The following is a 24,861-nucleotide window of genomic DNA, read 5'->3' on the forward strand; positions in this document are numbered from 1 at the left end:
AGGATGTGGAGCCGAACAATAGAGAAATCCCAGAAGCGGCTGTGAAAATCAATATGCACTCGCATGCACATTCAGCTTTAGCACAGCTATAGAAACGTGGCTGTTCATTGGTTAAAAAAGCAAAACTTTTTGTTGGGGAAAACTTTTGTTTGTAATGTAAGTCTTATATCATATACACATTAAAATATAGATTATTTTTCTGTACTTTAGTTTAATCAAGCGTATGTGAGTACAACATTGTATTTTTCATATACGTACGTGTTTGTGTCTAAATTACTTTTTCAGGTAGTACCTGAAAGCTAATGCAGCTTTCTTTATGAGAGGAAGAATTCACTCTGACCCAACCTTAAAAGTATCGCTGTTTAAGTGTGCGTCTATATTGACAAATTTATGGTTTTGCTGCCAAAGTCAATCACCAGGGGAAGCGCTTAGCCTATTAGAAAAAAGTTATCTAGAGAGAACAATACACTCCCAGCGACCTAATCAACTTCCCCAAAGCTCTCCACGTCCGCTGCAAAGTGTAAACATGTCATTTGCATTTAAATTAGTGGGGAAGGAACCATGAAAAACTGGAGTGGTTACAGCCTTGACAAAACAAAACCAAAGAAATGGCCTTTGTGGAACTTGCGCACAAGGGAGGTTTTCTTAGCTCACACTGGCAATAAATACTGGGGACTCCTCCAGCACTGCATCCTGTATCTGCAGGATTTGAGCTGAGCAACCTGGGTTCCCTCTTGATGAAGTAGACAATGCAGCCGAAGGATAAGCCACTAAGATGGTCAAGATCTCGGGCCTATAATTCCTATCTCATGGATAGATCAGAGAAGTCATTTGGAAAGCCATCTTCTTTTTATTTAGAAAGCTTTGGACGACAGAGCACAGAATTTTAAGGTCCGACGGTCCTGTGTGATTAAGGACCACTATTTTAGCAGGGCACATCCTTGAGTGATGATAGCAATGGTGAAGGTCCTGTGCCTTAATTTGTTTTATACATTTAGCAGATGCTCTTATCCAGAGTGAATGCAGGGATAAATTCTTTTTTTTTTTTTTTTTTTTGGTCTATACAGTCTATTTAGACAGCCGGATATTTACTGGAGCAATTCAGGTTAATTACCTTGCTCAAGGGTACAACGGCACAGCGCCCCACCTTGGAATCAAACCTTCGACTTCTGAGTTACAGGCTGGGTTCTCTAACTGTCACTGCCGCCCCCCGCCCCACCCGCCTTGTGTTCTGCAGTGGACGGCGGCTGGGAGGAGTGGAGCGAGTGGACCGTGTGCAGCCCGGACTGCGAGCGGCAGCGGCGGAGGGAGTGCCTGGCGCCGGCGCCCAGGCACGGCGGCAAGCTCTGCGAGGGGGCCGGCCAGGCCGCCGAGAACTGCACCGGGGGACTCTGCACCCAGAGTAAGTCCCTTGCGTCTCCCCTTAGCGCAATGGTTACCGCAACCGCATCCACCCAGTGAGTCCCTCGCATCTCCCGTTAGCGCAGTGGCTACCGCAAACGTATCCACCCAGAGTAAGTCCCTCACACCTCTGTTAGCCTAATGGCCACCGCAAACGCATCCATCATCGCTGCCATCGCCTTTCACGTTTCCATCGTTATCATCATCATCGTCGTCAGCCATCCACTGCCTTCCCCAAGCCGCGCCTGGGTACTGAAACTAACGAGCACAATCGATGCTGTCGTTGGACAAGACAAGGGAAGTAAATCATGGCAAGCAATCAAATGTCCATGGACCATGTTGATGGCTTGGTTTATTGTGCCATTTCCGTGGTTGTGGTGTCTTTTTCTTGTCTCCCTCCATATTTCTTTTATTGCAAACAGCATCGTGATCAATAATCTTTCAGTATCTCCTGATTAAGGAGAAAGACAATGAGGCCAGGAGTGCCCAGCGGATCTGTTCGCTAGTCCCTCCCTAATCAAATCGTTGCATAACACTGGTAATGATGGCGCACATCATTATCTTAGATGTGTCTGTTGGTGCTATAGGAGACACTGTAGCATTGTCTGATTTTCGCAACGCGCAATGGCTTCGCACAGGAACGGAGTTTAATTGCCTCTCTCATTCTCTCTCTGTCTTTGCAGATCGAAAGCTGCTACACGATGTAGAGCCTCAAAGTGAGTCTTTCTTTCCTGTTTTACGTATGTCATATTCCCCCTTGCCTCACTCACAAAAAAAACTAACTAAAATTTGGATTTCACTTACTGAACCACATCCCTCTGTAGAATGAGTCTACCATGCGCGTTGTCCTGTAATATTTTTTTTATATAACTTCAGGGTCCCTTGAAATAGGAGGCTAAATCAGCAGCCATTGTTTGGAGGACCATTTCTTACTGTTTCAAATGCAGCTTTGCATTTTTGACATAATGGGATGCCCATGCAGATGTACTGCAGTGGAGATTGATTGAGTTTGGAAAACGTCCCCAAGAGTTTTCGAGGAAGGTTCCCATCATGCCATTCAGTTTCATAGACCATCTCTCATCTGGCAGTGTTCATCAAACAAAGTAAGACTGGTTGTAAGAAACCTGATTGTTTCATCTTCAGCCTTGAAACTTTGCCAAAGTATTATAAAAATGTAACATATGTACAAGCAAGCCTCAATGCCCAGCAACTCACGCCTTTTCAGTTTGGCGTTCTGTCTGCAAGAAGTTTGTGCAATCTGAGACTGAAGACTGAATGTGGTCTGCAAATATGTTCATGTGAAGAGCTGAAGAACTGAAAGCAGCCTCAGAAAGGAACATTGAGAATAGAAACTCTAATACAGTCTTTTGGATAGCATTAATCTAGCGCTCAAGATGAAACACTCACCGTTCTGAAAATTAAGAGCTGGTCCACTGACTCACCCCCATTTGATTGATCAGCTTTTGCCCATCTCATCAGCCCGTCAGTTGAGAGAACTTTCCAATTGTTTTTCCACAGCCCAACCCTGCTTTCTCCTTTCTGGGTGACAGTGCTCTTCCAGGACTGAATGGAGCGACTGATCATTAGTGGCAACTGAACATGTGCTGTATTGAAGGGAATTAATGGAGTGTAATTATTGCAAATGGGCTAATTTATTGCATAGCAGTATGCGTCCTCACAATCCCCAGCGGAAATCAGGGGGTCCTCGGTTGCATAGCCCAGACACCTTTTAAATGATTGTCAGGTGGTGCGGCGACGGTGGTACAATCACATTCATTTAGAGAGACTTCATTAGCATGGCGTACTCTCATAACAAGTGCATGGTGGCGGCCTAACCGTAAACAAAGAGCCGCAGTGATTGAGAGCAGAGTGCTCCGAAGGGACACCAAGCATCTGGCGAAGAAGCTAGCTAGGCTTTGATCTCAGGGCTGCTATCTTTAGCATTGTATCTGTCCCCAGTCTCTGACCTTTGACCTTTCTTAGAATGTGTAGTACTATGTGTGCCATTTTCTCACTCCAGCTATTTATAACTGTTTATCTGTCCGTTGGTCTACCTGTTTGTCTCATCGTAGCATATCAGCTATGGCTGTCTATTAATCTGCACTAAGTAGCTGACCAAGGGGCATTCAAAAGAAAGAAGGCTCAAGAGGAAATGTGTGGTTTGATTAAACTGTTCATTACAAACAATGGAGGATGATGAGGCCGTATTATAGTTTTAAATTAAGCTCACTAAGGGGCAGTTTCACTAAGAACATATTGCCCAATTCTTTTCAGTAATCAGCAAGTGAAAATTATTGTAATCAACGTGTCATGCATCCCACAGTCCAGATCCATCCTCTACCCCCTAAACAGAGTGAAAATGGAGAAAATGGAGATGCAAATCCATGAAATCTTAAATTAAATGGACATTACACCTCACCTGGTAAAAGGAATCACCTATGGATTTAGAAAAAGTAGGCAAATGAAAGAACTGCATGTCAGAGAATTTGAAGTTTATATTAAATTAGTCTCAACTCCAGTCTCACTCTAGTTTACTTAGCTTTTATTTGTAGTTTGTTTTACGTGATATATTACTCAAGTAAAAATGAAAATGCTGCATATGGGAGACTATGAAGTCCTATTTCTTTTTACGATCTTGCCTAGTGAAAACAAACAAAAAGACTGATTCAATGTCATTTTGTTATTTTCTAGTAAGGTCTACCCAGTGTTATGTTATTTGTCACTTCTTGAATTGGCTTGAATAGCCAGCATCAGATCCCATTATTTATATATAGCATTATTTTCCTGATGTAACTGCCCGTTGGCTCATTAGCAAAGCATACACCCAGAAATTAGGGGACAGGTCTTGCATCAGAGCATCAACCTAGACAAGCTCCCAGTACCGTAAAGTTTTGATGAACCAGAAGCAGATAAAAATATATACATATTTTCTTGTGCAGAGGATGAATCACCTGAAAAGCTACAGCCAAAGTAGCAAGTTCATTCATCGCTGCCAGCTTTAGGGGAGTGGATGGCACAGTTGGCTATGTCTGTGAAGTTTAATAATTTATCAGTGAGCTGGAAAAGCAAAGCGATTGCTGGAAATATCCAGTCTCGGTCTGTTTTGCAGATGATGTTTTGTTTTGAAGAATTTAAAGCAGCCACAGTAAATAGTTTGCATGTCTCCACATTGCATCAGCATGATATAGGCAACTAACTTTGCACTGCATCACAAATGGCTTTTTTAGGAGTTTTTCTTGTTATTGTTGTTGGTATTGTTGTTGCCGGTGAATAGCACTAATATGATTATTTATAGTTAATATCAATCATATCAGGGACATCTGTGAATTAGCTGGAACCCATAAATGAACCCATCTGCTCCTCATATTTCTGTGCAAACCTGTAAGAAATCTATGTGGCGACTGAATAAAATGACATAATCACTGTGGCACACACAATGGCACTGTGTTGCTATAGGTGGAGAATCATGGCCCGTTGCAAGTGTATTGTAAAACCCACATTACACGTCTTGGGTTTTTGCAACCTTTTACAGTCATGAAATCATCTCGTGAGTCACACAGTCCTTTAGTGAGCCCTTCCCTGAGCGGTTTGTGAGCACGCTGATGTCAGTCTCTGGTTGCCAGGCCTCCCAGAGGTGTCTGCTACCCCCTGAGGCTGTGCGACAGCTCAGCTCCTGGCTCTCAGAACTGCTGTTTGTTTGGGAATGCCCTCCGTGCCCCGTAGCACGCGGCAGAATCATTTCCATCTGCAGTTTGTCTCACAGGGGGAAAGGGAGGGAGGAGGCCAAGGGGGAGGCAGGATCCAGCCAAACAGGTGTCCTGTACCTGTGTGGAAATCTGGAGTGCCAAGGCGTCGGCGATTAAAGAAGTGAGCGGAGAATGCGTGCTAGCATTCACAACCACACTGTGGTGCCACGTTAGCCACCAATCGCCAAACGGGTCAGGGCAAATTAACATGAAGGACCCTTCAGTGCCGACCAACATATTGAAATGTGTTTGAATGATAGAATGACTGTTTAATCTGTGAAATCCCCCCCCCTTCCTGCCCCCAGAGAAAAGTGTTCAGGTGGTAATACACAGACAGCTTTAATACTGTTCAAACTTTTCAGTAGAAAAGTAAAACCTTCGAGAGACTTGGGAAGGCCAGGAGAATTTTAATCAAATTTGAAGGAAAGACAAATTGGGACTGGGATGCAAAAATAACTACAATGGAATTAGTGTCTTTATTCATAAACAAGATGTCCAGCCGGTGCTTAAAATTAATTTCCCTTGATTTCAGTGTGCAAAGGGTAGCAAATCTCTGTCATTGCTCAAAGTCATGTAGCATGTGTTGGTCTCCTTAGCAGGGCTGTATTACATTTGTTTCTATAGATATAAGATTCTACATGTGGTCTTCTTCCCTCATTCTCTCCCTATGTTATTTTGCTGTGGGTCTGTGAGGAGCTCACTCTCCCTTGCAATAGTGTCATATTGGCTTAATGTGCATCAGACCTTGATGGAATCAGTGGGCTGTTTCTGCATTCTCAGCACTGGGTAATGGAGTAAAGTTCTTTCAAGGTTAAATAGGTTTGTCCTAGTCTTGACTATCCCCGAGATCTCCATTGATCATAACGCGTTGGCACATTTTCCAATGGCTGTCAAAAACAAAGCAAGTTCAATCCAGTTATTGGGTTGTCAGTGTAATGGAGAGATCCATTGACAGGGTATTTTCTGCTTTCATTGAGTTAGTGTGGAACTGCCCTGCATGTTGCATACCGACTGGGGGGGGTGGGGGGAGGGAAGCGCTTTCATGTCAGTATGACCTTCGTCAAGACAAGCCTGACAACTTCCCGCCGACTGACCTTCTCCATCAAGTGCCTCCTCTGCCGTTTCTAATTCTGTCCTGGCTGGGTTGAAATCCTTTCAGCGTATTTGCTGTTGACGCAAGCATTTGAGGATGACCCTTAGAGTGACGCTCCCCCCACCCCCTTTCTCTCTGTGTGTGTCCTAGGTATGGAGGGCACTAACGACGTGGCCCTTTACTCTGGCTTGGCGGCAGGGGTCATCGCTGTGGCCGTCCTCGTGGTGGCTGTCACTTTGTACCGGAAAAACCAGAGCGACTACGGGGTGGACGTTATCGACTCCTCTGCGCTGACGGGAGGCTTTCAGTCCTTCAACTTCAAGACCACCAGACAAGGTGAGCGCAAAGGATTTCGGGAAGGAGCCCAGTGACAAATATGACCAAATAGGCTCACCGTGTTAGTGGGCATTGTCCTAATTACTACCATGCTTGATGAATGTTTATGTTTGCACAGATTTTGTATATCCATGGTATGTGCTTAATAAATCCCTTCATAAACAGCCTACAGTTCCAGTATCTGCTTCTATTGTCTGTTGGCAGACTGGGCTCTGTGTTGTTTATTGTTTACTTCTGTAGTTTATCCTTAATGGGCAGATTCTCCAGTTCTTCACTGACCACACATCAAAACGTGTGGGACCACCTCTTCTCCACCCATAACTGATGGATAAATGCGAAGAGAATGGAACGGTGAACATCAGTTCCATTTTCGCGGCATGCCGTAATAACTCCTGTTTACCTTCCGCGTCTGTGGCCTCGTGTCCCAGACTGCCGCGGTACGGGCGTCCATATTTCTGCCCGCTGACACTTCTGGGTTAGCAGAAGTGATGGCCATCTCAGCGGAGGGTGATAAATTTCCAGATCGTTTCCTGCGGCGTCGCGGAAAGGCTGGGGGCCGGCTGAAGCCCGTCCGCGCCTCCCTTCTCCCCCCTTTCCCGGGGCCGGGGAGCTCACTCATGCCTCGCGCCTCACCCTGCTGGGGGGAAGGGGGGGGGCAGGGAAACTGGCCGAGCCAAGCCACATCCTTCGGGCCATCAATTCTGTTTAAGTAGGCCGGCTTTTTAGAGCCACCCTCCCTGCTTTCCACTGGCCAGAATCTGAGTCTCAGTTAAAGCAAGAATTTGCAAGAACCCCATGGCGATACAAGGACTGATCTCTTGCACTGATTAGGATAAACCGTTAATAGCGGTTTGATCAGTGGAAATTCATGTTGCAGTATATCTAGTATGCTTTATGATCTGAATTATGTTACATGTCTAGCATGAGTGATGGGATGTCAAATAAGTTATGTGAACATTGTATGAGAAATGTCACAATTTAGTATTTTATGCTGCTGTTCAGATTTAAATATCCACGTGTAATGAGAGCAAGTGTCATAAAGAAATGTAATAAATTGTTTCTAACATCATAAAAAATAATTCTGAAAAACACCAAATCCTCAAAACTTTCATAGGCTTTTTCAATGTTTCAAACATTCAAAATGTTTAATAATATAGACATGGACTCCGCTATGTAAGATACAGCTTCTTTCATTGAATATTGCATGTAAATAGGCATTGGTTTAGCTGCTGATAATTTCACTTCTGCCACTAGCAGAAATAACATTGCAGACATGTTCGAGGATGTCTGCATGATAACCTCAGACCATTTTTTTTTTTAAATGAGCGTTTGCAAGCGTAAAATAGCACCAAACGGTTTAATCTCTCCAATAACATTTTCTTGCATGTTTCTTGCAAGAATAAGCAGCAGCGTTGCTTTTTTTGATGCCAACCATTTTCACTTTCCGCAGCTGTTTCTCGTTAAAAGGATTATACCACATTTGTCATCCTCTGTGCAAATATTTACAAATATGACTACTTTGCCAAATAAGGAAATTCCATGCCAGTGAATAGCGGTTGTTCTACATCAGGTAACTTGCTTAGTCGATGTCTGACTTCAAGGGACTAATTTACCAACCAAATTATAGAGGGAAAAGCGTTTCCTTTATGGAGATGCATAAATGCGGGAGTCGGCAGCACTTCAAGCCATGTAATTGCTTTAAGGGGGGAGGGAAAAAAAAAACCTCTTGGAAGGTATGACTTCAGCTGTGTGTGCGTGGGACTCTCGGTGTGCACCAGGATAGAGAATCAGTTTTCAGCCATTTTTCCCCTGTCTTTCCGCTTTAGCGATGCCTGTGAAATCCAACCCTCCGAGTGATTTTTAATCAGAGTTCCTATTCCCCCAAGTTATGAAACGTGAGGCCCATTTCATTAGCTCCCTGCTTCTCGATCTCACATTTCCATATGGCGCCACCTTTTTAGAGATACGCGGTTAACAGTTTGTCAGATTTTCCTCAAGAGAGGAATTAACGTTCGATGTTTCTCTTTGTTAGTTTCAGAAATGCACGGGAAAATGTATTTTCGTTTAGCGGTTCTCTCCAATCTGCTGGAAAAGTATTGTGGGTTTTGATTCACTAAGAGTACAGAGTACACTAAGAGTCACATTTGTAACATGTCTTGGTGTTCTAATCATTGCTCATTCTTCATAATGGCTGTTTTTCTAATATTAGTTTCAAATTACCACTCTCAAAACGCAGTTTCAACAGGCAGTAAGCTTGCTATCTTGTATCATAATCGCCGTGAATGCTGATAATTAAAAACATTTGCCTCATTATTTCTTATTGTGGTCTTAATGTATTGTGGGATTTATTGTTTCTTTACTCATTAGATATCAAAATACAACTGAGAAATTACAAGATGATTACCCTCTACTGTAGGAAACCATTTATGCATATATAATTAGAATGTAATTCTACTTAACTGTCTCTTATACGATATTCAAATATCCTGATCATCAGTGATACATCCCCCCACTACATACACACACACACACACACACGCAAGTAATTAACCAGTAATTCCCCTAAATATAAAACATCATTAGCCTCCGATCTCCAACCCCTCGCTAGGCAACAGCTGGGCAGCCTGGTCTGCTCGACGCCAGCGTTACCTTGGAAAGACAGGTCCCGGGGCTCCGCGGGCACAGCTCTGCCAGACGGGCAGGGCGGGTGCTCTGCTGGTCCCGGTCGAGGACCTCCCTCCAAGGTCCTCTTGAGCTTGTGCCAGGAACCATGGAGCTGGGCGCTTCATTCACACAAAGGTCACCGAATGCCCTTTGCCCCGCTGGATGCTGGGAAAAAGACATCTTTTATTCCTGATCTTTAATTTGTGTTTGCCGGGTGAAACTGTGCCATCCGAGAGGCCAGAGGTGACGCTGGCCTCAAGCATAATCAAAGGGAACTTGGAACAGAGCGGTTTTATTCATGGTTGCCTGCTCTCTTTGATCACTGGCTGAGGTTCATTTTTTGGGTTGCTTTGGAAGGACAGAGACTGAATTCATTATTATTGTGTTCGTTGTTTAATTCACTGCTGACTTATTCATATATTTGAATGTATCACTGCCACCGCCGGTTTTTTACATGCAAGGCCCCAGTATAGTGTTACTGATGCTGCATTTTCTGGGACGGTATTGTGTTTCAGATGGACCCATCCTCAGGTCCTTCACAGTGACGTAACTGCTCAGTTACCAGGGTCTTGAGTTCAGGCTCAAACATCGCATGGGTGATGAGGCTGCCATGTTGGCTCTCCTCTCTCTTTCTCTCTGCAGGAAATCCGCTTCTTCTCAACTCCTCCATCCAGCCGGACCTGACGGGGGGCCGCACCTACAGCAGCCCCATTTGTTTCCAGGACTCCATGGACAAGGAGCTGTTTGACCCCCTGCCTGACATCAAGGTCAAAGTTCAGAGTACCTTCATGGTGTCACTGGGGGTGGCGGACCGGGCGGAGTACCACGTCAAAGGCCACCCAGAGACCTTCCCCAGGGGGCTGCAGCGAGACTACAGCACCGTGGAGAGCCGCAAGAAGAACCTGCTCACCCCCACCGCCCCTGTCACGCCCTCTAAAGCGGAACTGAGGACTGTGGGCATATTCGGGAATCTGGGCGGACGGTTGGTGGTGCCTAACACAGGTGCGCTATGTACAAGCCAGAGAGAGAGAGAGAGAGCGAGAGAGATGGGGTTACCGACAGTTACATCTTTATTTATGTGTGTGTGTGTGTGTGCCGCGCAGCACAGAAAGGCTTTGTTATGAAAGGCTCTGCTGTTGCCTTGCAGAACTGCAGGAAAATGTGTCCCAGGGTGAAATGGTACCATGCTGAGCATATACATAAACATATGAACCATTTCGACAACAGGCATTCTGTCCCATCATCCTCAATCAAAGGTTTTAGAGGGAGAAAAAAAATACACACACTGTGCATTTTACAGACCTGACAGGCAGCAACATTCTATGTGCAGGGAAAGGGATGTCAGACAGTGCCTCCGTGCAGCCCCGTCTTCTGAGAAACGCACTGACAGGGCTGGGGAGGAAGGTAAACAGCCTGGCGGTTTTTCCAACCGCCAGAGATCGGCGGCGTTCTCCAGACGGCCCTAGCACCCTCCGATATCCTTTTTCGTGAGGTTAAAAGCAGACGCAATCGGCGGGAGAGTTTTGCGCGGGCCGTAACTGCCGCCGGGGTCAATAGTCCATCAGTGTCGCTCGACTGCATAACTCTCCAAGGTTCTCGCGAGTGAAGCACTCTCAGAAGCACTCGAGAGGTGGGCAGAAAGCGGGCTTCTCCAGCTTGATGAAAGGGGACTGAGTGGGAGAACACCGCTGCAGAAGTGGTCCGCTCTTACCGCCCGAGTTGCCGGAGTCATTAGCGCACCTAGTTACATTTTTTTTGGGGTAGCGCAGGTTCATCCAGTTGAGCAACCCGATCTTGCGTTTTCTAATGGAGGTACAGTCAAAGCACGCTCAGTCGAGACGCACACAGCACATGCATCGACAGACATGCGAACACACACACACTCACTCGCGCGCGCGCACGTAATCAGGTACACTCCTCCCCCGTGGCACAGCTTGCTTTGGCAGGCTGGATTGGCACCGGGCTGAGTAATTGTTCGGGGCAGCATTACAGTCTGTGCCACAGCGATGATTTAAGAGCTCCTGAAGGGCTGCTCCCGCTGCCATCTCCAATAAAAAGCCTGACAGGGTAGCAGGTGTTTGTTTGATGAAAGCTAACTGGTGGAGTGGCAAGTTTTAAGGGGGAAAAGACATGAACTCCACACTCAAGTTTTTTTTTTTTTTTTTTCACTCTTCTCATGTGGAGACATAACCAGCACATTTATTAGTGTTAGTATCTGCTTTATTATCCTCCCTCCAGCCTTGTTTGTTACCTAAGGCCTGTCAATACACTGTTACGTGAAGGAGTGGGCTTTTGCGTTGGAATGTTGAAATAATTATTGCTGCGTCTTCTGTGCTGTCTGGGGGAAAACATATTTCATAATAAACAATTAACATCACCTGATTTGGTCGCTAAAGGGAAAACTACCAGAAGGTTTAAATGTCGAGCGGCCGCACCCTTTGGAAGTGAATGCAGGGGTCACTGGTGCAGTAGTGCCGTGTTAATGGACCTCAACCACTGCCTCTTTGTCTCAGACTTAGTGACCAGCCCCCGTAATCATATTTCAACACTAGAGGCACTGGAGAGTGCTCACAGTGAATATGCGCAGTACTCTACCCGTAATCGTAAACACAGACGCACATCTTAAGTGTTGCCCACGGCGGTGTTCAGCGAATATAAACAAAGAAGATGACAGCTTACAGCAGAGGGGTGTGACCCTCCTTCCCCCGGGGGTCTACCTATTACCCCTGCTGCCCTTGTCTCCGCCCAAAAGTTTTCTGTGCATTTTTTGCAGGAGTCAGCCTGCTGGTGCCGCATGGGGCGATTGCAGAGGACACTTCCTGGGAAATGTATATGATCATCAATCAAGAGGAAAACAGGTAAGGCTTGCCCCTCCCCCCCACCAGTCCCTCACACCCACCACGCTGCAATCTCTCTCCCCCACTCCCTGGGAGATCAAATCACATTTCTTCTAGGCCTAGTACTCCTACAGCCACTTTAAAAGTATAACGTGCCCAAACTGCACATGTCCTGCATTTTATTTTATTTTTTTTATTATTTGAATGCAGCAAAGTTACTGGCTGACTGGTTAAGCACATTAAGAGGCCAGACCTTTTGGCAGTGTGATAATGCCCCTTTAGTGTGGAGTGGGAATGTTTTGGTCCCTAGCTCAGGCAAAATAAGCTCTTCACTTCCTTCAACACACCTGCTCCCTGCGTAAATACAAGAACATGTCCTGTTCCTGCTGATAATGATCAGAACAGAATTGATTGGTTCCTGAAATACACTCAATCCATACGCCGCATGTGGCACCACGAGTAAGGTTTGGTGAAGTAAACAGCGGAGAAGTATCTGAGAATGATATGATTTATTTTTTTTCCACGGGCGGATGAGGGTTTACCGAGATGCAGAAGGCCGCAATATACTCGACTTCCAGCTGAGGTTCCACCCTTTCTACTTTCACCTTCCTGTCACCCTCCTACTTTCTCTCTCCTCTCTCTTTTCTTCTCTCCCTCCGCCTCTCAGTCCCTGACAGAAGGAGCCCAGCAGGCTTCCTAGCCTCATCTTGCACTCTCCACAGGAGGAATCTTTGAGGTGTCATGATTGGGATGACCATTTCCCAGGTAGCATTGCAGGAGGTCACTCGGCCCAGAACGTGCACTGCACTGCAGAAAGTTACTCTTCGCCAGAATAGGCCATCTGAATCCTGAAGCAGTGTACGCTAGACTGACTACTGATGGGGCAGGTGAAAAAATTTGGCAATTATGTGGACGGCCACACAAATACAAGCCATTTTTTGCACTGCGTTTCAAGACTCCGTGCAGAGCCGCATAGTTTACTTTTATAATTTTTGAGAGAGATCTCAAAATCCAGTGAGGTTTTAAACATGACCCTCCTGCGTGTAATGTAAAATTCTGTTTGCCTATAGAATTATGGCAAAGACTCACTGCCACTCCACCTGACATTCAGCTTCATATGTCTCTATTTTGCAAGGTAATATCCCTTTGATGGACTGGTGCCGTCTTTGGGAAAGAGGGGTTGAATTCTTCAAGTATTTCTACTTTGCTGAAGTTCCACTTTACCTCCGTCTCTTACGGGGGTCAAAGTTCAGTCCCCATTAGTTACCAATGCGGGAATAAAAACACCGCACATGCACACACAAGTCCCCAGCTGCTCTCATTTATTTTCAAAGCAGGATTTTTTCACTCCTCATGCAGCCGTCTGAGTTAACCTGCAGAGTGACTGACTGCCAGGTTATATAAACAAACGATGTGCCAAAAAAACGCACGGAGGGCATAAACATTAATAATGTCAGTCTTTGGCAAAAACAAACCAAACAATTGAATTTCGTCCTGAAACGGTTCTGCGGTGTCAAACCGAGACGGCCCGAGCCCCAGTCATTTTTTACTCCTGCCGCTCCCGCGGTCGACGGAGATCTGAGGTAACGCGGGAGAAGCTTAGCGGGCTGAGGAATGGACGGCGCCTGTGATGTCCAATCTGTCTCGGCGGGTCCCTCGGAAGCGCTAGCGCGTCTCGATAAGCGAGAGGCTGTTTACCCCAGACTCCCATGTTGTGGGCCTCTCCGGCTGTCAACCTGAGAGCTGTCACTCACGATCCATCTCTGACAGCCAATGGGGTCTGCAGAGAATTGAATCCTTTCTTCTCCTCTCATCCTAACCATCTGCACTGAAGCGTCTTCTCCGCAGCAGAATAGAAATCTATTAAAGATTGAACACAATGGGTAAGACCAACACCCTCAAGCACTCTAGGAGGTTTATGATATGTGCTAAAAGCTTGCCTGCATCTCCCAACCCCATTAGTTGCCTTAGAGAGATAACTGGAGGATATTATTGGAAAGTATTTTCTCTATTGACAACCCTTTGGCCTGAATTTTCATTAATTATTTGGCAACCTAGAAAGGTTTGTCACCAAGGGGATCGGCTAAACCTGTTGTTCTCCGCAGAAGCTAAAATCCCCTTGCTTTGCATGTTTGTTCAATGATGTGCTTGTTTGGGGATTTTATTTATTTATTTATTGGTCATTAAGCCAGACATTTAAAACACGGGGGCCAAACACAATGTTTAGCTCTGTGGTGTGCACGCCTCTGTAGGTTTGTCCTCCTCAAACCCGGGCTTGCCAGCGTACCATTTGAAGAGCGCTCTTGTTCAAGGAGGCTCTGTGGACAGAAATGACCAGGGGAGGTGCTCTGAGTGGCAGGAGGCCATGTTGATGTAGCAGGTGTTTCCCTCAGTGCTTTGCTCAGGGTAGTTCTAAGTTTAAAGTAGTCCTCTCCTCCAGGGCTGGCACGGTGTCCCAAAAGGAACACCTTCTAGGAAGCCATGATGAGGATAACGGGGCAACCTCTAGGACTATCCGTGAGCAAGAAAGAGTCCTGTGGATTATTCCCTGGCTTTATCCTAGCCTTAAATACCCCCATGCCTTAGTTCTAAGTGTAGAGAAATGAAGCAGGACGAATCATGAAAAGCAATGTTTCCTGCTCACACATTAATTTCTTCAATCAAGGCCCTTTGACGTCTTTACCCTGCCCTCAGACAGGAATCCAGTGAACTTGTCTGTTTCGTAAAGGACTTTTCTGCTGATTTGAGATTGACAACAACGCATTACGACAAGCAAACACATTTCCTACTAATGGTGCATGTAAATGCTACTTTCTATTAAGTGGAGCGACCTCTCTCCTTGCCTGAACATGCCATTTGCACTGCCAACAAGTCCTGGGATGCGGAGGGGTGGGGGGGCTCGGGTGGTGAGTCAGCATCAAGCAGCTTTGAATAATGCATCACATTGAAAGCCATGAAGCTAGCGGAACAAGGCCCTCAATGGCAGTCAGCACAAGGACCGGGACAGGAAAGTTACATGATGGCAGTCTGCAAATGGGAGATGTGGGGGATAAAAGCCAGTGCTTTTTTTATTGGACTGGTTGCACTTTTTTTGAAAGCATTTATTAATCAATCTTTTAAAATACCAGCTAGTCTGTTTTATGACTTTTCATTTATTTATTTATTTATTTTTAATTTTTTTTTTTTTTTTCCGGTCTTGGTTTAGACTCCAGAGGATTCAGTAACTAGAGGGCAATATTAAGTATTTTGACACGAGGCACAAGAGAAAAGCAATTTGGCACTCTCCCAGGGTGTGAGGTGTGCATTCTCTGGATCTGAAGGAAGAAAGATTGCTTGTTTGGAAGAAATGAGAAACGGGGGCAGACTCTCAGCCATTAGCCTCAATAGCCCTCAAAAGCAGTTATTATCCGCTGTTAACGCAGTGAGGTTATGCAGTGCCTTTTAGTGTCCACTCTTACAGGGTGCAAGAAGAGAGTTTGAGGAGAACCCCGTGGAGGTGGTGGCAGATCAGTCATCCAGTCAGCCAATGAGAGGACACCACAGGTTGCGCACAATTCAAGAAACCTCGCTTCTGCCGTCAAGGTGTCAGGGCTTTCGTTCAGGGCTAATTTCGAGACATTTTGAGAAGGTTAATCCAAAGACCACATCGCTGGACATAACAGCCAAGCCTGTCAACATACCGTCTGCTTTACTGGATCATTGTGGCTGCTTTTCACCGCTCAAGAGCCGGAAGACGCTGCAAGGCATTTTTCAGATTGCAGCCTCTCTGTCAGAATGATTATACCATCCTCGGGATTAACTCTGACAGGGGAAAGGAGGTTGTCCTTACTCTCCCCTCCCTTTCCCATGTACTTTTCTGAGGCTTACCCATGAATCGCCCATACTCTCTTTGGGGGAAATGCCCAAGTTATCATGCTATAGTTTCCTTGTTCAGTGTGCAAGAAAGTACTGTGGTGATGTCATGAGCAGTAAAATGTGCCAAGGGGTCATGATTGGGTTAAATATGTTGGTAGCTGAGATCTCTCATGCTTGGATTTCCACATAGAGCTTTAAGTGTCCTTAGACATTGTAATGTGGGCAGATTGGTCCTGTACTTGGATGATTGGAGAGTCAGAGTAAAACCCCACAAAGCTGTCATGATTGGTCTCTGAGCAGATAAAAGTTGAGGAAGAACCCTTTAAACAAAATACTCAGAGTTCATGTTCGTGAAGCACTTTAATCAGAGAAACTACTTGATTCTAATTGTGTAGGCCTATATCTGGACAGGGATAACACTTTTGCCAACTCCAACCTTTGAGGGGAGACATTTTGACTGTTGTAATGTGATTAACAAGTGACAGAGGAATCCTGTGAACCATGAATAACCGAGGCATCTTGCTTAGGGGACCGATATAATACTTGGCTCTTGACTCTTTGATTTAATTATATTTTCAAATATATTCAGAATATCATTGATTAATTTCAGGTATAAAAACAAAACCACGTGCAAAGCATTATTTGTGCATTTCCTAATACAATATTGTGTCCAGATACATCACTACTGTTCAGCCTTTCCCCGTCATTGCCAGACAAGCTGCTAAGTTGGACCTTATGAGGAGGTTTTGTTCTGTGCTAAAAAAAAATGTGTGATGACTGATCCGATAATCAGCATCTGCCGTAAATAAGCTGTGACATTTAAGCAGTGACACATTAAAATATTAATCTCAGTAAGGGTCAGTTTTGCATTCTCAGCCATTTGCTTGTCATTTGCTTTAATATCATTCATTTTCATCACAGAATTTCCACTCAATTTCCCAGTACCAATAACCATAATTCATGACTCATACCTGAGGTGAAGCCATGAATTTTATATAAAACTCCTATGCCTCCTGTCAGTATAGAAGCAACTTGGCTTTTTTTTCTACCCCAGAGATTTCTTTCACAATCTTCACCACATCGCAACTTTAAGATTACAGATCACTGATCTGTGCTGAGAAAGCTCAGAGATGGTCTTAGTACAGAATGTCTGGATGTTTTTCAGTGCCTGCCAGCTACGGTGGTATTTCCGTGGAAACGTTCAGCTTCTGTTTATTTTTTTTTTTTTTTTTTTAATGAACACAATACAATTTTCAGGTAAACTTCTCTGGCACTGAAATGACAGCAGGGGGGAAAAAAACAGCCGTTTTTGCTACTTGGATTTTTTTGGTGTGCAGACCACCGCCCGACTTAATTTTTGCACGCTAATTACTTTTAATTCGTGGCGCACCACCACAAGGAGAGATAGATAGGACAGATAATGGCGTGAAGATAAGCAAAAAATGTGATCAGTTTGATAGATATGCAAAGTAAATAAGACCAGCAGTTGGATTCCTCTGAAGGCACATTAGTGTCAAACCTTATTAAAAATGCTTGGTCCTCTTCAGAGTGAAAACCATTGTCCCTTTAAGCGGTGCCTTTTTTTTAATATGCAGCTTGAAAGAGGCAAAAAAAAAAAACAATTATGATCTTCAAAGCCTGATAAGGAAATTAAAATTTGAGGGGTTGGGAGTTTCTTGTGCAAATGAAGTTCATTTGCTTTGTGTTTGAAATCCTTCTGTCAGTGTGAGATTCGGATTGAATTGTGCTAATTGTAGCAAGTCTGACCCGGTAAGAGGACTTTAAAAGGTGTTTTGCAATGACAATCAGTGCATGAAGAAGCACTGGCTGTGATAAACAGCACAGCTTGTCTGCGATTGTATTGATTGGCCTCACACAATGGAAGGGATTTAATCTGTTAAAATGTTCGGAGGAAAACACTTCAAATAAGGTTTTACCCCAAATGTAAAGGTTTCTAAACGATTGTGACCTGCATGTTTTTTTTGCCATCCGTTGCATTGCCTGGCCCTTTCCTGACTGGAATACGTTGTGTCCTTCAGTGCCCACACGGACGAGGGCTGTGAAATACTACTGGGGCCAGAGGTCACGTACGGCCCCCCAGGGCTCAGCCTGTCCTGTCCCGTCGCCATGACGATAGCCCACTGCGCCGAGGTGAACGGGGAAAACTGGAACATTCGACTCAAGAGGAAAAGGCATGATAACAAGTGGGAGGTAAGAGTCACGCCAGCCCCCCCATGACTTCCACCTTCGCCAAGGCCAAACCTGCATGTCCGCCCCACTCACAGGGCCGGGTTTCCGGAGTCAAACCTTCGGGGGGAATTGTATAGCTGTAACACAAGTGTTTTCCACAAATGGACTGGGGAATTCTTTCTTCTGCTGCGTCCACCCCACTCATAGGGCCGGGTTTCCGGAGTCAAACCTTCGAGGGGAATTGTATAACTGTGACCCGCGAATGTTTTCCACAAAAGGACTGGGGAATTCTTTCTTCTGCTATGTCCACCCCATTCATAGGGCCGGGCTTCCGGAGTCAAACCTTCGAGGGGAATTTTATAGCTGTGACACGTGAGTGTTTTCCACAAATGGACTGGGGAGTTCTTTCTTCTGCTGTGTCCTGTTTGTTACGGCCCATCCCAGCTGTTTGTTTGTACCTGAACTGCATTGTTATGTAGCTGTCCTGACACTGGATCAAGTGACATGTATCCATCTCCTGGGCCATCGCTTCTGTCTGGAGACAGTGTCTTTATGAACATTGTTTTGGTTGTGTCACCTGTGCTGAACCCCACAAGCTCAGGGCGGCTCAGGAGGGGGAGTGGGGGGGTGGGGGTGATTGGTGGCTGACAGAGGGGGGACATATCTAATCCCACCACGCTGAGGGGGATAACACTACAGGGGGGTGGGGTGATGGGTAGCGTAGGGTCTGAGGGAAGCGTACTGACTCCGTTAGTGGAAAAAAAAAAAACGCTCTGCGTGGAAGCAAGAATGACACACAGCTGGTGTCAGTCAGAAGGGGGTAACGACAGAGCGAGAGAGGCCCTCAGACATCGGAGGTATCGATCCGGCAGTGTCTGGACAGACAAGCCGGAATGGGGGCCCGACAAAAGGCAATCAGGGGAAGAATTATGGGAATGGCTTCCCTCCAGCCTAAGCCCTTCAGCCCAGAAGTCCCTGTAAGTGTCTGAAACGCTGGTTATTCAGAGGACGCTTAACAGAAGGACAACTTGAGTCAGAGCTCAGGCTGGCTGTCCAGAGGAAATTGAATGAATACGGTATTGATGCCTCAGATCGGAGGTCTCTGACTGATTTAGAAGCGTCTACTGTCTAGACTTCTGCTTGTAGCGTAACTACTAAGCGGCTCTCGGGCTCTTAAGTCACGTTCAATAAAAGTATTACCTTGGCTGCCAAATGCTATCACTTTCCCATTTGCGGCATTTAGCTCTACCCTTCAGCACTGCAAACTGAAAGCGAACGCGCGGCTGAACTGTCATGCGGGAGCCGAATCTACGTTAGATATCGTTCCGCAAGTACCGAGGAACGCGACGTAGCAGAGTCGGTGTCGCTCAACGTCATGTCCGTCTCCCACGGTCGTTCTTAGAGGTCATGGCCGCCACTCAGAAGAGGTGGCGGGATTTTTTTCCCCCTCCTCAGGCCGCTCTGTTGTATGTCCCGGATAATCTTGTTACAAGCAATTGAGCTGCAGCGCAGGTTCGGGGTAAGGTAATTATACCTGGAGTGCAGCGGTCTGTCCGTGTAGCACTAGTTTACCGCGGGCAAAGAGGCAGAAGGGAGTCTGTGGCTCGCGCTCCTATCTGGTTTAAATGCATCAGCTCTGCCCCCGCCACATATAAACGCAGCATTACCGGACCCCCCGGTTCATTTCTCTCTCTAATCTCTCCCCATAATCTCTCCGAGCGCCGCCTTGGTCCGTAAACCCTACGAGCTCTGCTGGGACCAGTCGATAAAAGATTTCTTTTCCTTTTAAACCTGTGTTTTTCCAAGCGAATCTTTGTCAATTATACAAGAGGTGGTAGTGTCTCAGACCATAAGCAAATAAAAAGGCGGGGTGGGGTGGGGGGGTAGGGATGGACAAAGACCAATAGGAGTCAGTGTATTTTAGCCACTTACTGTATCTGCCTCTGTGTTTGCCTGAGCCCCATAAAGTCGTTTATGCCGGGCCTACTTTTAAGTGCACAATATCCAAACTTTTTGACACAGCTGACATTTGCACAAGAACCTATTTGCCCCAAACAGAAAGCACGCCACAAAAGAACCATCAAGCATGAGTCACCACTGAATGCCGACGGCCCTGATGTCTCTTCCGGGCACCTGCTATGAAAAGCCAGCATGACTCCTGAAGGCAGTTTGAAATGACAAGCCCTTTCGGAGAGACAAAGGCGGAGGGGAGGACAACAGGCCAGTTTTCCTCAGAATAAAACCAAAAAATGAGAGAGCACATTACCATTTAAAGAAATTAAGTACCATGTTTTTTTTTTTTTTTGCCACAGATTGTCTGGCCAGTCTTTTGACTCTGTTCGCTAACGTCAGCCGCTAGAGTGCAGAACAGAAGCTAAATCTGTCATGTCCCCCGTGTTAATCAGTCTGATGCTGCCACTTGGTTCCAAATGAGGTGTCCCAGTTTTGCATCTCATTAGCTCAGTGAGACAGAGCCACATGGACTTCATTCTGGTATATGACAGGGTCTCTACCTTCAGTTGTTCTTTAATCATTTTTAGGCACCATCTTTCAGAACATTACACTGGTGTGCATTATTCATTCCTTAATAGGCCACTGAGCCCAAGCAGACACACAAGGTATAAAATCCATATCCATTATTTTACTGTGGATGTTTGGCTAGAGAAGAGTGTGTTACCTTGTATAGGTATGATACCATGTATAATATCTCTTATGGGATTCAAGCCAATAACCTCCCAAATGCAGCCCTGTTTTCTTCAGCACACACAAATAAATGCCTCTCTTTTTTACCGAACAGGTATGACCATTACATTACAATGTCTAATAACATGCTCACTTTTGTTGAACAATATTGGCTCCTATTCTGACATTCAGACACCTTTCAGTCCACTTCAGCCTGTGTGGCTGTTTTGCAGGAAGTGATGTCGGTGGAGGACGAGACGACTTCCTGTTACTGCCTGATGGACTCTCACAGCTGCCACCTGCTGCTGGACCAGCCCGGCTCGTACGCCCTGGTGGGCGAGCCCCTCACAGAGGTGGCCGTCAAGAGGCTGAAGCTGGCCGCGTTCGGCAGCATGGGCGCCAGTTTCATGGAGTACAGCCTCAGGGTGTACTGCGTGGATGACACGCCCCATGCTTTCCAGGTGAGCAACGATGAGAGGCCCTGCACCGCACACCTTCTTGCGGTTAGATATTCCAGGCACAGCGGTTCAGGAGACAAAGAGTCCTTAGCCACTGGGCACTTTTTGTAGGTGGAGCTCATAACTGCAGATGGGAGGAAATGAAGCCCCCCCTTAAAAGAAGCCTTGAGAGCAGCATTTATGCTTTATGTATGTGTACATGTTTGCATGTCTTGTGGGGTGATGATTTGATATCTATGTTTTATAACAATTTTTTTTGTTCTAAAACATAGATGTCGAATCATCACCCCACAAGAACCGAACACAGTTCAGTAGATATGCTGATATATTGTAATATTATGCTGGCAGTTTTCTGGGCATGCATGTTCTTTTGATTGAGATGAATAAAGTTGATTAATTGAGCTGTTCGGAGGTGCTTGGAACACTGTGTGAAAGTGTTTGTGGTGTATAGAGGCCAGGGCTGAGACAGAGTGAGCTCCCTTACTGGGTAAATTGAAATTCCAAGACCTTGATGGCATATAAAGGTTTGAAGCGGCTCTGTTTCCTTGGATTAAGCAGCGGCTCAGTTGAAAATGTCTCGCTCTCTCTGGTGTTGTTTTTGCATGCCCAGCTGGTGGGTTTGTGCTGAGGAAAGCACTCTGCGTTCCCCGTGTGTGAACTGGCTGCCAATGATCTCTCTCCGCCTCTCTCTCCGACACCATGGCCTTTCTGTGCCATTCACAACAGCATTGTATCTCTGACTTCTGCACATACATACATATACACACACACACACACACACACACACACACACACACATTCACACACACACACACTTACATGCACATAATTCTATTGGATTGTATTAATGTTGGCCAATAAAGGTACTGTAACAACAAAGATGTCTTAATTCTGTCACAACGACATACGTTAATTTTTAAAAAATGTACATTTGTTCATGGATATGCTGACACCTCACAAGGCTAAGGGCATCCGCAAAATAAATCAATAATGATGATCGTAATCGCTGCCGATGCCTCTTTGTTGTTTGACGGCTTTTAAACTTGAAGGGAGGCTGTCTGTTGAGGGGTTGTCATGTGCGCTGAAGGACAGTAGCGGCAGCCCAGTGACATCTGAGATAGCAGCATGTAGCATAGCACTAGCGGAAAAGTGTTGAGCAGAAAGAACACTATGAGCGCAATGGCAGACGCCGCGAGATCCGCCCAGCGGGTTATCTGTCGCCTTTGTTCTCTGTGATGCAGATGACAGTTACATATACACCCACACCCACACACACACACACACACACACATACACAAGCACACATGCACGCACGCACACACACCCACACACATGCACACACACACGCACGTACACGCACACAATCACACACACACACATGCACACACACACGCACACACGCCCACACACACACGCACACACACACACCCACACACATGCACACACACACGCACGTACACGCACACAATCACACACGCACACACGCCCACACACACACACTCATGCACGCACACACACACCCACACACATGCACGCACACGCACACACACACTTCCTCCTGCGCCTCTTTTGTGATTGAGATGGCAAAGAAAAGCAAGCTGTTGCATTTAAACCTCCCAGAGGAGCACAGAGCGTGATGATATACCTGAGGCCTTTCATCAATATAAATTCAATGTGGGGGACGGGTGGATGGGTGCATTTTTTTCTGAAGCTTTCAGCCCCATGCATGTGCGTCTAACGCAGTAGATTGAAACTGCAATCTATTGTGTAATGGTTCCTAATTTAATACTTGAGAGAGGCCATGGTTTTATTCGTTGTTGGGATTTTTACCTTCTCCTCTTATCTTACGCAGATTAAGATGGATAGGTGTCTAATGCAATACAGTCAATGTTTGTGATGTTTTTCTATTGTGTCCTTGCAATTTCATCTCCTCGCATCAACTGCCCCGTCCAATCACGAAAACAAAAACCGGTATCATTTGTTATTCGGCCAGGCAATCAAGCCCCGCCCGCGCAAACCTTTGGAATCGATGTGGGTGCGTCCATTTTGAACCTCTCTCTCTTCCTTTCGCAGGAGGTGGTGGCCACAGAGACAGGCAAGGGTGGGCAGCTGCTTGAAGAGCCAAAAACCCTGCTCTTCAAAGGAACCACCTTCAGCCTACAGGTGTCAATCCAGGACGTCCCGCAGTTTTTGTGGAACATCAAGCCCTTCACCACCTGTCAGGTAGTGGATAGAACCTCCTCTATGTTTCTGTACAGACTAGCACCTCTGCTTTTGTACTGTCTAATGAGAAGAATTTTTGCGCAAAGGTCAGTCCACATACACAACTATTATAATTATTATTTTTTTTACTGTGCTGAGCTCCAGTGATTTAATGAGGCCGGGGAGTGGTGATTTCAACCGTGCAGTAAAACACAAGGAGTGTCTCTCATAATTCTCCTGGCAATATTTCATTATTTTAATTGACAGAACAGGGCTAGTGGATATTAGCCTCTCCTCCGATCCTCCTGACTGTGGATAGACAATGGGGTTTAACAGGGCCAGGCTGATTCAACAAAAGAAGGCTCCGATTTCTCTCAGACACAGTCGCACAAAAAAGCCACATCTAAATATTAGCCTTCCTTGTTTCTAAGACGTGTGTCAGTATTGGCCGTAAAAACAAAACAAAACAAAAAATCAAACGGGCCACAATGTTATCAGTCTCTGTCCACTGTGGCCCGGTATTTATTAGCAACCCACATATCTCGTCGGTGGAGGGAGAAGGGGGGGGCAAGGAAGGTGGCCAGAGAGCTGCCTTATTTATAAGGATCCTTGAAAGGAGATGGGCCTTTCAGAAAGCACTCCCAGAGTAATGGCTGCTGCCCACTCCATGCATCAAGTCAGCTTTCAGCCCTAAAGAGCACCTTGCTACCCGTGTCCATAATTTTCCCAACAGCTCCATTATCTGTGGCATCTGATTCGGGTGTGGGGGGCAGGATCAAAGCCACGGGGTTAAGTCCCCCGTCGGCACTCCCGGCGGGGCCTTTTCCCACCCCGGGCGTCCCTCCGTCCTCCACCGCGTCCTTCGCCCGGTCGCGTTCGCACACGGAGAGAACTGCGAGGAAACGAGGTCAAGGGCGGACTCAAGGACCGGACTCCTCCAGATGTGCGGGCGGCGGAAATTAATTATACATCAAAGGCGGTCGCCTCGCCTCTCCCCCTCCCCCCCGTCAGCCACGCGAAGGCCGAGCCTGCAGGCGACTTCCATTACTGGAATTAACTGGGATTTGGGATGTTTTTCGAGGGCCTCTTGAAGGCGCTGCTCAAAAGTTAAATGAATCTTGAGGAGAGGTAGATTGCGGTGCCATGTGTCATGGTGGGCGAAGATGCTCTCATCTTCTCCCGGGTGCATTACAACTTCAAAGGCCCGACACCGCTTCTGTGTACGTGCGTATATGTGTGTATATGTGTATGTGTGCGTGAGCGTATGGGCATGTGTGTGTGTGTGTGTGTGTGTGTGTGCGTGTGTGCATGCTATACAACAAGCGTGCCTCATATCTAGGACAGAGAGAGCATTATCCTGACAGAAAGGCTTAAGAGTCTCTGGCTGGCTCATACAG

The 24,861-nt window shown here is 46.1% G+C and overlaps 1 protein-coding gene across 2 annotated transcripts in view; it reads left to right on the top strand.

The window, feature by feature from the left end:
• LOC135264906 (netrin receptor UNC5D-like) overlaps window positions 1-24,861 on the top strand; it is a 166,343-nt gene that overhangs the window by 138,154 nt on the left and 3,328 nt on the right. Inside the window, exons 7-14 of one of the 2 annotated variants that reach the window (XM_064353915.1) lie at window positions 1,238-1,402; window positions 2,085-2,117; window positions 6,391-6,576; window positions 9,883-10,242; window positions 12,014-12,098; window positions 17,972-18,143; window positions 21,038-21,265; window positions 23,336-23,485. In XM_064353915.1, the coding sequence (XP_064209985.1) occupies window positions 1,238-1,402; window positions 2,085-2,117; window positions 6,391-6,576; window positions 9,883-10,242; window positions 12,014-12,098; window positions 17,972-18,143; window positions 21,038-21,265; window positions 23,336-23,485 (1,379 nt within the window). The remainder of the gene's footprint in view (window positions 1-1,237; window positions 1,403-2,084; window positions 2,118-6,390; window positions 6,577-9,882; window positions 10,243-12,013; window positions 12,099-17,971; window positions 18,144-21,037; window positions 21,266-23,335; window positions 23,486-24,861) is intronic. The other variant, XM_064353916.1, reaches the window with a different exon arrangement.

The sequence above is a fragment of the Anguilla rostrata genome, chromosome 10 (assembly GCF_018555375.3).
Source record: "Anguilla rostrata isolate EN2019 chromosome 10, ASM1855537v3, whole genome shotgun sequence".
NCBI lineage: Eukaryota > Metazoa > Chordata > Actinopteri > Anguilliformes > Anguillidae > Anguilla > Anguilla rostrata.